This window comes from Somniosus microcephalus, chromosome 21, assembly GCF_052327205.1.
Source record: "Somniosus microcephalus isolate GS21.2 chromosome 21, FLI_Smic_1.0, whole genome shotgun sequence".
Lineage (NCBI taxonomy): Eukaryota > Metazoa > Chordata > Chondrichthyes > Squaliformes > Somniosidae > Somniosus > Somniosus microcephalus.
In genome coordinates this window covers 2,793,240-2,807,929 of record NC_141007.1, presented here as the reverse complement: position 1 = coordinate 2,807,929, position 14,690 = coordinate 2,793,240, and the positions used below count along the sequence as shown (strand labels likewise).

Genomic DNA, 14,690 nt, shown 5'->3' with positions numbered 1-14,690 from the left:
ATCTTATTTTTCCTCCAATTGTCTCCGCTTGTGTCAGTTGTGGGTTATTTCAGTGCCGCTGGCAGCATGTTTGTATATTAATGGAACTAATTGGAGAGCAGACACAGGCATGATGGGCCAAATGGCCTCCTTCTGTGCTGTATGATTCGATGTCTCTGATTCCGGGACTGAAACTCAGTTCTGGGGCATGGTTCGGGCAAGAGGCTGTATAGAGCGCACTATTCGACTGTGGTGGGCGGCACAGTGCAGCCTGTATAGAGCGCACTATTCGACTGTGGTGGGCGGCGCAGTGCAGCCTGTATAGAGCGCACTATTCGACTGTGGTGGGTGGCGCAGTGCAGCCAGATTATCCCTCCACTGCCCGAGATAACGCGGATTTGAAAGTATCAGCATAGGTTTCCGGGATGGTCAGCAATAGCTGGGACCCTGGCTGGTTTACGCTCCCTTCCCCGGCTCAGGGTCCTTGCCAAAAGCTCCGAGGGGAAAGGCTGTGTGAGTATTCAGCAAAGATACAGTGTCAGGTTCACCCCATGTGATTTGCAAGCCTTATGTTATTTCCGTTTGTCAGAGGCTTTCTGTGGGACTGAACTCCCACCAACACCTCTCCGCCCCGGACCTATTGGACCGTGTGTCAGGCAGACACCAACCCCTGTATGGTCCACACAGCAGCCAATCTTCTGTTTGGCCCTCTGTTGTAACTCCGGCACTGCCTCTGGGACGGGGCGTAGCCTCTGTTGTTTCACTAGTCTCACTGCTCCGTCTCAAGGGAGAAGCGAGCGCCTGGACTCGAGCACTCAGCCCCCGCCGCCTCCCTCTTTCTGACCATGGGCTTCGCGTTTCTGCTCCGGAACTTTCCGCTCAGACTCGGCACTGGCCCCTGGAGCCGGAGCGGGCGAGTTCTGGCTGAGGATTTCTGCAGAAGCAACAATTGGATCGGGAGGACACCTCACCTGAGCAGGTAACGGCTGCCAGGGAACCGCTGGGACCGGGACTTCTTGGTAAAGTTAGTGGAACATGGAATTGGGAAACAGGGCGGTCTCTGATTGTCCAGTGCTTCTCTCTGTCTGTCTGACTCACTCTCTGAGCCAGTCTCTCTCTCTCTCTGACTGTCTCCCTCTCTTGCACCCTCTCTCTCTCTCTCTCTCTGTCTCTGTGTCTTGCTCTCTCTCTCTCTCTCTCTCTGGCTCTGCCTGTCTCTGTGTCTTGCTCTCTCTCTCTCTCTCTCTCTGGCTCTGTCTCTCTCTCTCTGTCTCTCTCTCTCTCTGGCTCTGTCTCTGTGTCTTGCTCTCTCTGGCTCTGTCTCTCTCTCTCTCTCTGGCTCTGTCTGTCTCTCTCGCTCTCTCTGGCTCTGTCTGTCTTTGTGTCTTGCTCTCTCTGGCTCTGTCTCTCTCTCCCTCTCTGTCTCTCGCTCTCTCTGGCTCTGTCTGTCTTTGTGTCTTGCTCTCTTTGGCTCTGTCTCTCTCCCTCTCTCTCTGTCTCTCGCTCTCTCTGGCTCTGTCTGTCTTTGTGTCTTGCTCTCTTTGGCTCTGTCTGTGTCTCTCTCTCTCTCTGTATCTTGTCTATCTCTGGTTAGCTGTTAATTTATATCTACATCTTTTTTGAATAAGCACATTTAAATACCAATTCTGGAAATATTTTATACCAGACTGGAGTCCAGGGCTGTAATAATGCAGTGAGGTCGAGTGGTTGAGCTTTGCACCCACACCTACTGTCAGTCTAAGCCGAGGGGGTGTGTAAGTACTCGCTGGGATCCACTGTGATGGGCAGCGCGCGAGTCACAGCCTGCAGTATAACGCTGATCTTGGCAGTTTAACTTTGCACTCTTGCACTGCAGAGGCTGGTCATGGTAAACTGTACTCGTGGTCTGGTCATATTAAAAGCTAAACCAAAGTTTGTACAGATTCTCTGAAAATGAAACCTGTTTCTGTGATTTAAGCACCAGCACCATTCTTGGGGAGTCACTAAGAACATTAGAACAGAAGAATTAGGAGCAGCATTTGACCCTTTGAGCCTGCTCTGCCATTCAATGAGATCATGGCTGAACTTTGACCTCATCTCCACTTTCCTGCACTATCCTCATATCCCTCTTGATTCCCTTAATATCCAAAAATCTATTGATCTCTGTCCTGAATATACTCAACGACTGAGCCTCCACAGCCCTCGGGTAGAGAATTCCAAAGATTCACCACCCTCTGTGTGAAGAAATTTCTCATCTCAGTCTGAAATGGCCGACCCCTTATTCTGAGGCTGTGACCCCTGGTTCTAGACTCCCCAGCCAAGGGGAAACACCCTCCCTGCATCTACCCTGTCCAGCCCTGTAAGAGTTTTGTATGTTTCATTCTTCTAAACTCTAGAGCATATAGGCCGAGTCTACTCAATCTCTCCTCATAGGACAATCCCCCCATCCCAGGAACCAGTCTGGTGAACCTTCGTTGCACTCCCTCTGTGGCAAGTATATCCTTCCTTCGGTAAGGAGACCAAAACTGTCCACAATACTCCAGGCGTGGCCTCGCCGGGGCCCGGACTCCAGGCGTGGCCTCGCCGGGGCCCGGACTCCAGGCGTGGCCTCGCCGGGGCCCGGACTCCAGGCGTGGCCTCGCCGGGGCCCGGACTCCAGGCGTGGCCTCGCCGGGGCCCGGACTCCAGGCGTGGCCTCGCCGGGGCTCGGACTCCAGGCGTGGCCTCGCCGGGGCCCGGACTCCAGGCGTGGCCTCGCCGGGGCCCGGACATAATTGCATACTTCAGATGGAGGGCATTGACCAACTAGCTTTCTCTTTGGGAAGTAAGGGGATTCGGTGATTTGGAGATGGGCCAGTAAATTGGGATTGGAAAGGTAGATCCGGTGTGGAAACAAACTGGTGGAGACGATAGGATGGGTGGAATGATCTATTCCTGCTCTGTTACTATTGGATCGGTAGTGCCAAAAACCATGGTGTATAAACCCTCAAAGTTGTTGGCTGTGTTACAAAATGTCACCGAGCTCAGTATGTGGAGAGAGCATTTGAGCTCCATCAGACTGGGGTGGGGTACTGCTGGGTGAACGAGTGGTGCACGGAGTCACTCTCCCAAGAGCTGGGCTGCAGTATGGAGCAGAGTGGGGGGAAAACGTTTGTTACTGCAAGATAACTGCAGGTACTGATTGAGAGAGTGTCTTGAAATTGCACACTCTCAACCGACGTGATACAGTGCCACTGAAGTAAAGTAACATCTGTCAGCTGGGGCTCAGTGGGTAGCACTCTCGCATCGGAGTCAGAAGGTTGTGGGTTCAAGTCCCACTCCAGGGCCTTGAGCACATAAAGCTAGGCTGACACTCCAGTGCAGTGCTGAGGGAGTGCCGCACTGTCGGAGGTGCCGTCTTTCGGATGAGATGTTAAACCGAGGCCCTGTCTGCTCTCTCAGGTGGACATTAAAAGAGCTCACGGCCACTATTTCGATGAAGAGCAGGGGGGTTCTCCCTGGTGTCCTGGCCAATATTTATCCCACAGTGGGAGTGGTTGTTATTGAGTATTTTCAGTGAGCGAGTGGTCAATCTATGGGACAGGCTCCCTAGGGAGACGGTGGAAGCAGTTAATATTGATTGATTCACTCAAATGTACGTTAGATTTCCATCAGTATATGAGTAATTTGAGGTGCGTGGTGAGTGTAGCGTGCTTGGGAGGATGGTGGACCTGTGGTTCCCAAAGCTCCCCACCACTGGGGGTTTATGTCTGGGTCAGAAGGTGAGCTTGATGGACCGTGGTCGTTTTTCATCTAGCAGTTCCTACGTCCTTATCTTCTGCTCCTATACTAGCAGGAGCATCACAACCATGTCCATGTGAAAGAAAGACATTTTTGCATTTCTGTAACTGATGTAATGTAGGAAACGTGACCGCCAATTTGCCTGCAAACAACATTGTGATAATGATCAGATAATCTGTTTTAGTGATGTTGGTTGAGGGATAATTATTGGCCAGGACGCCGCGGACACCTCTCCTGCTCTTCGAAATAGTGCCATGGAATCTTAAACTCTCAGGTGGACGTAAGACGCCTCATCCGAAAGACAGCACCTCCGACAGTGCAGCGCTCCCACAGTCCAGCGCTGGCGTGTCAGCCTGAATGATGTGCTCAAGCCTCTGGAGAAATTCGCACTGAAGAATTCCCATCATACATGGTGAATAAAGCTAGATGCCTACTCTCTGCCCCACATAGCGGATATGGTTAACCAAATCGCGCAATACCGGGTGTTTTCCACCATCGACCTAAAATCGGCATACCACCAGCTCCCCATTAGGCCGGAGGACCGTCCATACACCGCCTTCGAGGCGAACGGACGCCTCTACCACTTCCTCAGAGTCCCCTTTGGGGTAACGAATGGGGTCTTGATCTTCCAGCGGGAGATGGACCGCATGGTCGATGAGAACCAGTTAACAGCCACCTATCCATACCTAGACAACGTCACCATCTGTGGCCACGACCAGCAAGACCACGACTCGAACCTTGCGAGATTTCTGAAAACCGCCCTCGGACTCAATCTCACCTACAACGAGGATAAGTGTGTCTTTAGCACCACGCGCCTCTGTATCCTGGGCTGCGTGGTGGAAAACGGGGAAATCGGTCCGGACCCCGACCGATTGCGCCCCCTACGGGAGCTACCCCTACCAAACACTCCCAAGGCCCTGAAAAGGTGCCTGGGGTTTTCTCCTATTACGCCCAATGGGTCCCCAATTATTCCGACAAGGCCCATCCCCTCCTGAAATCAACGTCCTTCCCGCTCACGGCCGAGGCCCACGCCGCCTTCAGCAGCATTAAACACGACATTGAGAAGGCCGCGCTGCAGGCAGTGGACGAAAACATCCCTTTCCGGGTCGAAAGCGATGCGTCCGACTTCGCTTTAGCAGCCACCCTCAACCAGGATGGGCGGCCCGTAGCCTTTTTCTCAAGGGCCCGAGATCAGGCACTCGGTAGAGAAGGAGGCCCAGGTCATAGTGGAGACAGCGCGGCACTGGAGGCACTACCTAGCCGGCAAACGCTTCACCCTGCTTACCGACCAGCGGTCGGTAGCCTTCATGTTTAACAACAAACAGAGGGGTGTGGTAAACCACTGTTATTGTATATTGTTACCTCTGGGTGGCGCTGTGTACCAAGGCATGCCTCAGCTGACTCCGCCCACATGACCAGGTATAAAGGTGGGGGTTTCGCCGACTCACTTCCTTCTTGGAACCAGCCACCCACGAGAGGCATGCTCTGTTCTCTAGTTAATAAAAGCCTTTTCATCACCTTCCTGATTCATCGTCTTTTATGGAGTAATTGATCAATTTTATTAACTAGAAGTAAAATGGCGACACCCGAACCGCAACAACAGCAGGCGTTGCTGCGAGCCCTCAGACCGGCATGCCTGGACCTCGACCCTCAAGCAGCGGGTTCATCAACCAATTTCGAACACTGGCTGAGCTGCTTTGAATCCTTCCTAGGAGCCTCCGCCGTGACATCGGAGGAGAACAAACTAAAAGTTTTGACCGCCCAGGTGAGCCCTCAAGTATATACGCTCATCCAAGACGCTACTACGTACACGGCAGCCCTCGAACTACTAAAAGGGCAATACACGCGCCGAGTGAACCCGATTTACGCCAGACACCTCTTGGGATCCCGCAGGCAGCAACCGGGGGAATCGGTAGAGGCATTTTTACGGGCGTTACAGACACTCTGCAGAGACTGCGACTGTAAGGAGGTAACGGCTGCGGGGCACGCGGAGGGACTTACTTGTGATGCCTTCGTCAGGGGCCTCCAGTCCGACTACTCCCGGCAGAGACTGCTCGAAAGCAAGGAGCTCGACCTGAAGACGGCCGTAGCCCTTGCGCTCTCGCTAGATGCGGCCCACCGAAACCTTGAAGCATACCCACGTAACGGCGCCGCGCCATGGCCATCACGACCGTGGGACATGGGACCGCCGCCCCCGGCACCAACTGCTGCAGCGATGTCCCGAAATCAACTGGGACAGCCGCCCCCGGTAAGAACCGCAGCGATGCCCCGTAACCAGGCCCAAAAATGCTATTTCTGTGGCCAGTTAAAACACCCTAGAGCGCACTGCCCGGCTAAGACCGCTACCTGCTCGGGCTGCGGGAAGAAAGGCCATTACGCCAATGCCTGCAGGGGGAAACCAGCGAACGCCAGCAGCGCCGCGTGTGAACCATGGGGCAGCCATCTTATCCGCCATTTTGTGCACCTCCGGCCGCATGGCCGCCGCCATTTTATCCGCCGCACTCAACTGCCACTTCGTCTCCGGACTCGACCACCGTCTCGTCGGACGACCATACCGACTCACTAAGCCATACACTGGCCTCCGTCACGCTGGATCAAGCCCTCCCTCATCATCTATCCAGCTCCATGATGGATATCGCGGTAAACGGCCGTGCCACCACTTGCCTAATCGACAGCGGGAGCACAGAGTTTTATTCACCCAGACACGGTACGTAGCCACTCCCTCACGGTCCTGCCGACGCGCCATCGGATTTCTATGGCGTCCAAGTCCCATTCAATGGACGTCGGCGGCTACTGTGTGGTGACCCTTTCGGTTGGGGGCACAGAATATAAAAATTTTAAACTTCTAGTCCTGCCCCGTCTCTGCGCTGCCGTGCTGCTAGGGTTGGATTTTCAGTGCCACCTTAAAAGTGTCACATTAGCATACGGTGGACCCCTCCCCCCACTCACAGTCTGCAACCAACACCTTTTAAATCGCCCGCCGCAAGCCACCTGCAGCCTTTCCACACTAAAAGTCCCCCCCCCCCCTTGTTCGCTAACCTCACCCACGACTGTAAACCCATCGCTACCAAGAGCAGGCGGTACAGCGCCGGGGACAGAGCTTTCATTAGCTCTGAGGTGGAGCGGCTCCTGAAGGAGGGCATTATCGAAGGGAGCACTAGCCCCTGGCGAGCCCAGGTTGTAGTCGTTAAAACCACTGATAAACGCCGCCTGGTCATTGACTACAGCCAAACCATAAACCGGTACACTCAGCTGGACGCATACCCACTTCCTCGCATATCCGATATGGTCAACCAGATTGCGCAATACAAAGTATTCTCCACCATTGACCTTAAGTCAGCATACCACCAGCTCCCCATCCGCCATGAGGACCGCCAGTATACTGCCTTCGAGGCAAACGGCCGCCTCTACCACTTCCTTAGGGTTCCCTTCGGCGTCACCAATGGGGTTTCGGTCTTCCAAAGGGAGATGGACCGGATGGTTGACGAGAACGCGCTGCAGGCCACCTTTCCCTACCTGGATAACATCACCATCTGTGGCCACGACCAGCAGGACCATGACGTTAATCTAGAAAAATTCCTCCGTACGGCCCAACGGCTGAACCTAACGTACAATAAAGAGAAATGTATGTTTCGCACCAAACGCCTCGCCATTCTTGGCTGCGTGGTGGAGAACGGAGTCATCGGGCCCGACCCCGACAGAATGCGCCCCCTAATGGAGCTCCCCCCTCCCCCACTGCCAAAAAGCACTGGAGATATGCCTGGGGTTTTTCTCCTACTATGCCCAGTGGGTGCCCCACTATGCAGACAAAGCTAGACCCCTCATCAAATCCACCTCCTTCCCCCTGACACCAGAGGCGTGTGCAGCCTTCACTCTTATGAAGAGCGATATCGCGAAGGCCACAATGCACGCAGTGGATGAGTCGATCCCCTTCCAAGTGGAGAGCGACGCATCCGACTTCGCCCTAGCTGCGACCCTTAACCAGGCGGGCAGACCCGTGGCCTTTTTCTCAAGGACCCTCCAGGGCCCCGAGACCCGACACTCCTCTGTCGAAAAGGAGGCCCAGGCTATTGTGGAAGCGGTGCGTCACTGGAGGCATTACCTGGCCGGAAAACGGTTTACCCTGCTCACTGACCAGTGTTCAGTAGCTTTTATGTTTAATAATAAGCAGAGGGGCAAAATCAAGAACGACAAGATCTTGAGGTGGAGAATCGAACTCTCCACCTACAATTATGATCTCTTGTACCGGCCCGGGAAACTCAATGAGCCCCCAGACGCCCTATCACGTGGTACATGCGCCAACGCGCAGGTTGATAGACTGCAGACCCTCCACAATGACCTCTGCCACCCGGGGGTCACCAGGTTCTTCCATTTCATCAAATCCCGTAACCTGCCCTACTCTATCGAGGAGGTCAGGACCATGACCAGGAACTGCCAAATCTGTGCCGAGTGCAAACCGCACTTTTATAGGCCGGACAGAGCAAGCCTGATCAAGGCCACTCGCCCCTTCGAGCGCCTGAGCGTCGATTTTAAAGGGCCCCTCCCCTCCTCTGACCGCAATGTGTACTTCCTCAACATAATCGATGAGTACTCCCGTTTCCCATTTGCCATCCCTTGCCCAGACATGACCAGTACCACGGTCATCAAATGTCTGAATGACCTCTTCGCCTTGTTCGGGTTCCCTAGCTACATACATAGCGACAGGGGCTCATCTTTCATGAGCGACGAACTTCGGCAGTACCTGCTAGCGAGAGGTATTGCTATGAGCAGAACCACCAGCTACAACCCCCGGGGGAACGGCCAGGTGGAAAGAGAGAACGCGACGGTTTGGAAGGCCGTCCTCTTAGCCTTAAAATCTAAGGGCCTTCCGACCTCTCGCTGGCAGGAGGTCCTCCCTGCGGCGCTCCACTCCATCCGGTCACTGCTTTGTACTGCCACTAATGCCACCCCTCATGAGCAAATGTTCGTTTTCCCCAGGAAGTCCACATCGGGAACCTCGCTACCGGCATGGCTGACTTCTCCTGGGCCCGTCCTACTGCGGAGGCACGTAAGGACCCATAAAATGGACCCCCTGGTCGAGAGGGTGCACCTCCTACACGCCAACCCCCAGTATGCCTGGGTGACATACCCAGACGGGCGGGAGGACACGGTCTCCATATGAGATCTCGCACCCTCGGGTACCCCCGAACTACCACCGTTACCCCCCACCACCCCTCCCAATCCAACCCCTGCAGACGACATGCCGGAGCCCCAGGACCCTTCGTTGACCACCCAGACACCAGATCCGACGTTGGATGCTGCAACACCGCCACCACGACGATCAGGATGTCAGACAAGGCCTCCTGATAGACTTAACTACACGAACTTGTAGTACCCTTCACCCCGCCGGACTTAATTTTAAACAAGGGGTGAATGTGGTAAACCACTGTTATTGTATATTGTTACCTCTGGGTGGCGCTGTGTACCAAGGCATGCCTCAGCTGACTCCGCCCACATGACCAGGTATAAAGGTGGGGGTTTCGCCGACTCACTTCCTTCTTGGAACCAGCCACCCACGAGAGGCATGCTCTGTTCTCTAGTTAATAAAAGCCTTTTCATCACCTTCCTGATTCATCGTCTTTTATGGAGTAATTGATAAGCGTATCAAGGGGGAAGATCAAGAACGACAAAATTCTCAGGTGGCAGATCGAACTCTCCACGTTTGAGTACGACATAATATATAGGCCGGGGGCCCTCAACGAATCCCCCGACTCCCTATCTCAAGGGATGTGTGCCAGCATCCAGGGGGACAGGCTACAGGGCCTCCACAATGGCCTCTGCCACCCGGGGGTCACCCGGCTATTCCACTTTATAAAATCCCGTAACCTGCCCTATTCCATCGAGGACGTCCGGTCTATGACCAGGGACTGCCGCACCTGTGCGGAATGCAAGCCCCGTTTTTTCAGGCCCGACCGAGCCCACCTGATCAAAGCTACACGGCCATTCAAGCGCCTGAGCTTAGATTTCAAGGGACCACTCCCCTCCACCGACCGCAATGTGTACTTTCTCAACATTGTGGACGAGTACTCCCGCTTCCCATTCACCTACCCCTGCCCAGACATGACCAGTGCCACGGTCATCAAGTGCCTCGGCAGCCTGTTTTGCACGTTCGGCATGCCGAACTACATCCACACTGACGGGGGCGTCGTTCATGAGCGACGAACTGCACCAATACCTGCTGTCGAAGGGGATAGCCACGAGTCGGACCACTAGTTATAACCCCCGGGGTAATGGGCAAGTGGAGAGGGAGAACGCGACGGTGTGGAAGGCCTCCCTACCTCCCGCTGGCACGTACTCCACTCGATAAGGTCGCTACTGTGTACTGCTACTAACGCCACTCCTCACGAGAAGATGTTTGTTTTTCCCCGCAAATCAACCTCAGGAGTGTCCCTACCTTCGTGGCTCTCCACCCCAGGGACAGTCCTATTACGGAAGCATGTGAGGGGCCACAAAACGGATCCCCTCGTGGAGGCAGTACACCTACTCCACGCAAACCCACAGTACGCGTACGTCAAGCACGCTGACGGGCGTGAGGACACCGTGTCCATAAAGGACCTCGCCTCGGCAGGAAGCGACGACGACCCATCCTCACCACCCCCAGAAGAACCTCCACCATCCCCAGAGGTATCCTCACCACCCCCAGAAGTACCTGCAACACCCCCAGCACACGGGTATGCCCAGGAGGGCACCACGGACTCCCGGTCGGAACCCGAGGTACTGTTGCGACGTTCAGGAAGGACTATCACACCCCCGGACAGACTAAATCTGTAGAAGGGGTGAATGTGATGAAATATATGCCTTCATCAGCCCCTGTGTTTTACCTGCTTTGTATTGTGTGTACCGCCCCCTTTTTCCTATTGTGTGTATTGGCTCCGCCCCTGTCTTTTGTCATATAAAGGTCTCAAGAGCTGTATGAGTCATTTCTGCCAGACGAATCCGATGTGGAAAGACATGCAATGTTCTTAGTGATTAAAAGCCTTCAGTTGAATCCTTTAATTCCTTGTCTTTGAGTTATTGATGGCACATCATGGAGATCAGTCACAGGAGCTCTGTGATAGTCGCTGATAATGGGGGGGAGGAGAGAGACCCAAGAAACGCTGCAGTATTACTAACAAAGACCACATCACCATGTCCGTGTAAAAGTAAGAAAGTGGCTACATCCTTCTGGCTGATTGGCTATGAAGCCTTATTGTGCAGAGCGGAGTGACTTCTCACTCAGGGATTCAATGGTTCCACTGAGCCTGATCAGAGCCCACCTGGAGCCACAGTCCAGAACTAGCAACCTAGCGAGTGTGCGTCCCGCATGAGGTTCCTAATATATAGACTAGTATGTAAACATGTTTCATGTATGTATGCAACATGTTTACGAAAGAAAAACTAATGAAGAAAGACTTGCATTTATATAGCACCTTTCAATTCCACCGGACTTCCTAAAGTGCTTCACAGCCAATGAAGCACCTTTTTGAAGTGTGGTCGCTGTTGTAATGTAGGAAACACAGCAGCCAGTTTGTGCACAGCAAGCTCCCACAAACAGCAATGTGATAATGACCAGATCATTTGTTAGTGATGTTGATTGAGGGATAAATATTGGCCAGGACACCGGGGAGAACTCCCCTGTTCTTCATAGAAATCGTGCCGTGGGATCTTTTACATCCACCTGAGAGAGCAGACGGGGCCTCGGTTTAATGTCTCATCTGAAAGACGGCACCTCCCACAGTGCAGCACTCCCTCAGCACTGCGGTGAAGTGTCAGCCTAGATTTTTGTGCTCAAGTCTCTGGAGTGGGACTTGAACCCACGACCTTCTGACTCCGAGGCGAGGGTGCTGCCCACTGAGCCCCGGCTGAACCTTTTCATTTCCATACTCGTCATCCTGGGTGATGTAACGGTTATGTTACTGGACTAGGAATCCACAGGCCCGGACTAATTATCCAGAGTGTGAGCTCAAATCCTACCTTGGCTGTTTGGTAATTTGAAATCTGTTTAAAAAATCTGTAAATCAAAAGCTGGTCTCGGTGAAAGTGACCATGAAGCTGTGGGATTGTTGTAAAAACCCAACTGGTTCACAGATGTCCTTTGGGGAAGAAAACCTGCCGTCCTCGCCCGGCCTGGGCCTGTATGTGACTCCAGTGCCCACACCAACATGCTTGACCTTTGGCTGCCCTCTGGTTTGTTCAGCCAATTCATTCAGTTGTATCAAACCGCTGGAAAGAATTCCGGACCGCAGCGCAATGGAAAACTCCCAACCACCTTCTCTGGGCAACTGGGGATGGGCAGTAAATGCCGGCCTTGCCAGTGACACCCACATCACTGAATAACAGAAAAAAAAATCTGGTGGGACCATTGTTGGAAGTATTGTGAGCAGTTTTGGGCTTTACACTATAGGAAGGATGTTGAGGCAATAGAGAGGGTAGAGCACAGAGTCCTGGGAATGCTGCCTGCTATGAGGAAAGACCAATATGAAGAAAGACTTACCAAACCAGAGGCTGTTCCGGGCTGTTTGAGTTGGTGGTTGCTTTATTTACACTGTCCACCTATTTTGGTGTGGTGTCAGTTTTTGCGGGTTTGACGTCTATGAACTTGTGTTCCTCTCAATTTTCAGAACCCCAAGGCTGGAGCTGATTTGCTGAGGTAGTTTATATTAGCAAACCGGCCCATCATTTTCTTACAAGTTGGAAGCTTCAACTGCTCTCTTCAGTGCAGTTTGCTTTAGGATTTTGGGGTCCAAGTAAATTTACAATTTGCTGTTCTTTTTGTCAGCAATTATTAATGAGTTAACCCAGTCATAGAGTTATACAGCACAGAAAGAGGCCCTTCGGCCCATCGCGTCCGCGCCGGCCATCAAGCCCTGTCTAATCTAATCCCATTTTCCAGCATTTGGTCCTTGTATGCTACGGCGTTTCAAGTGCTCATCCAAATGCTTCTTGAATGTTGTGAGGGTTCCTGCCTCTACCACCCTTTCAGGCAGTGAGTTCCAGATTCCAACCACCCTCTGGGTGAAAAAGTTCTTCCTCAAATCCCCTCTAAACCTCCTGCCCCTTACCTTGAATCTATGCCCCCTTGTTATTGACCCCTCTACTAACGTGAAAAAGTTCCTTTCTATCTACCCTATCTATGCCCCTCATAATTTTGTACACCTCAATCAGGTCCCCCCTCAGCCTTCTCTGCTCCAAGGAAAACAACCCCAGCCTGTCCAGTCTTTCTTCATAGCTGAAGCGCTCCAGCCCAGGTAACATCCTGGAGAATCTCCTCTGCACCCTCTCCAAAGCAATCACATCCTTCCTATAGTGTGGCGACCAGAACTGCACACAGTATTCCAGCTGTGGCCTAACCAGCATTTTGTACAGCTCCATCATAACCTCCCTGCTCTTATATTCTATGCCTCAGCTAATGAAGGCAAGTATCCCATTTGCCTTTTTAACTACCTTACCCACCTGTTCTGCTGCCTTCAGGGATCTATGTACATGCACACCAAGGTCCCTCTGATCCTCTGTCTTTCCTAGGGTCTTACCATTCATTGTGTATTCCCTTGCCTTGTTAGTCCCTCCAAAATGCATCACCTCACACTTTTCAGGGTTAAATTCCATTAGCCACTGTTCCGCCCATCTGACCAACGCATCTATATCGTCCTGCAGACTGAGGCTACCCGCCTCGCTATTTACCACCCCACCAATTTTCGGGTCATCTGTGAACTTACTGATCATACCTTTTACATTCACATCGAAATCATTAATGTAGACCACAAACAGCAAGGGACCCAGCACCGATCCCTGCGGTACCCCACTGGACACAGGCTTCCAGTCACAAAAACAACCTTCGACCATCACCCTCTGCCTTCTGTCACTAAGCCAGTTTTGGATCCAATGTGCCAAGGCACCCTGGATCCCATGGGCTCTTACCTTCTTGACCAGTCTCCTATGCGGGACTTTATCGAAAGCCTTACTGAAATCCATGTAAACCACATCCACTGCACTACCCTCATCCACACATCTAGTCACCCCCTCGAAAAATTAAATCAAATTGGTCAGACATGATCTTCCCTTGACAAAGCCATGCTGACTATCCCTGATTAATCCTTGCCTCTCCAAGTGGAGACTAATTCTGTCCCTCAGAATGTTTTCCAATAATTTCCCTACCACTGATGTTAGGCTCACTGGCCTGTAGTTCCCTGGTTTATCCCTACTACCCTTCTTGAATAATGGTACTACGTTAGCTGTTCTCCAGTCCTCTGGCACGTCCCCTGTGGCCAGAGAGGTTTTGAAAATTTGTGTCCGAGCCCCTGCAATCTCCTCCTTTGCCTCACACAGCAGCCTGGGATACATCTCGTCCAGGCCTGGGGATTTATCCACTTTTAAGCCTGCTAAAACTGCTAGTACCTCCTCCCTTTCGATGCTAATATGTTCAAGTATATCACAGTCCCCCTGCCCGATTTCTATGTCTACATCGTCCTTTTCCATAGTGAACACAGATGCAAAAAATTCATTTAAAACCCCACCTACATCTTCTGGCTCCACACACACATTGCCACTTTGGTCGCTAATGGGCCCTACTCTTTCCCTAGTTATCCTCTTGCCCTTAATATACTTATAAAACACCTTAGGATTTTCCTTTATTTTGCTCGCCAGTGTTATTTCATGGCCCCTCCTCGCTCTCCTAATTTCTTTTTTAAGTATCCCCTGCACTTTTTATACTCCTAGGGCTTGTTCATGCCTTCCATTGAGCTCTGTTTTTAATGTTCCCCAGACATCAAGTGGTATTTCATTGGATGGTTAGATTACCCGGGTAACTTCTTTTTGACTTGATTCAGCATTCCCTGGCAGTCCTTGAAATAGATCTGTGTATTCCTGTGTTCTCTACCCTGTGCTGCTTTGACTATGAGCTCCTTTTTTACCAGATTGCGTTACCACTTGTCTAA

General features: G+C 52.3%; 1 protein-coding gene across 1 annotated transcript in view; it reads left to right on the top strand.

The window, feature by feature from the left end:
- The first annotated feature begins 513 nt into the window (after positions 1-513).
- Positions 514-14,690, top strand: part of acsf2 (acyl-CoA synthetase family member 2) — a 325,180-nt gene continuing 311,003 nt past the window's right edge. Inside the window, exon 1 of the mRNA XM_085963196.1 lies at positions 514-958. Within this exon, the coding sequence (XP_085819322.1) occupies positions 825-958 (134 nt within the window). The 5' untranslated portion in view covers positions 514-824. The remainder of the gene's footprint in view (positions 959-14,690) is intronic.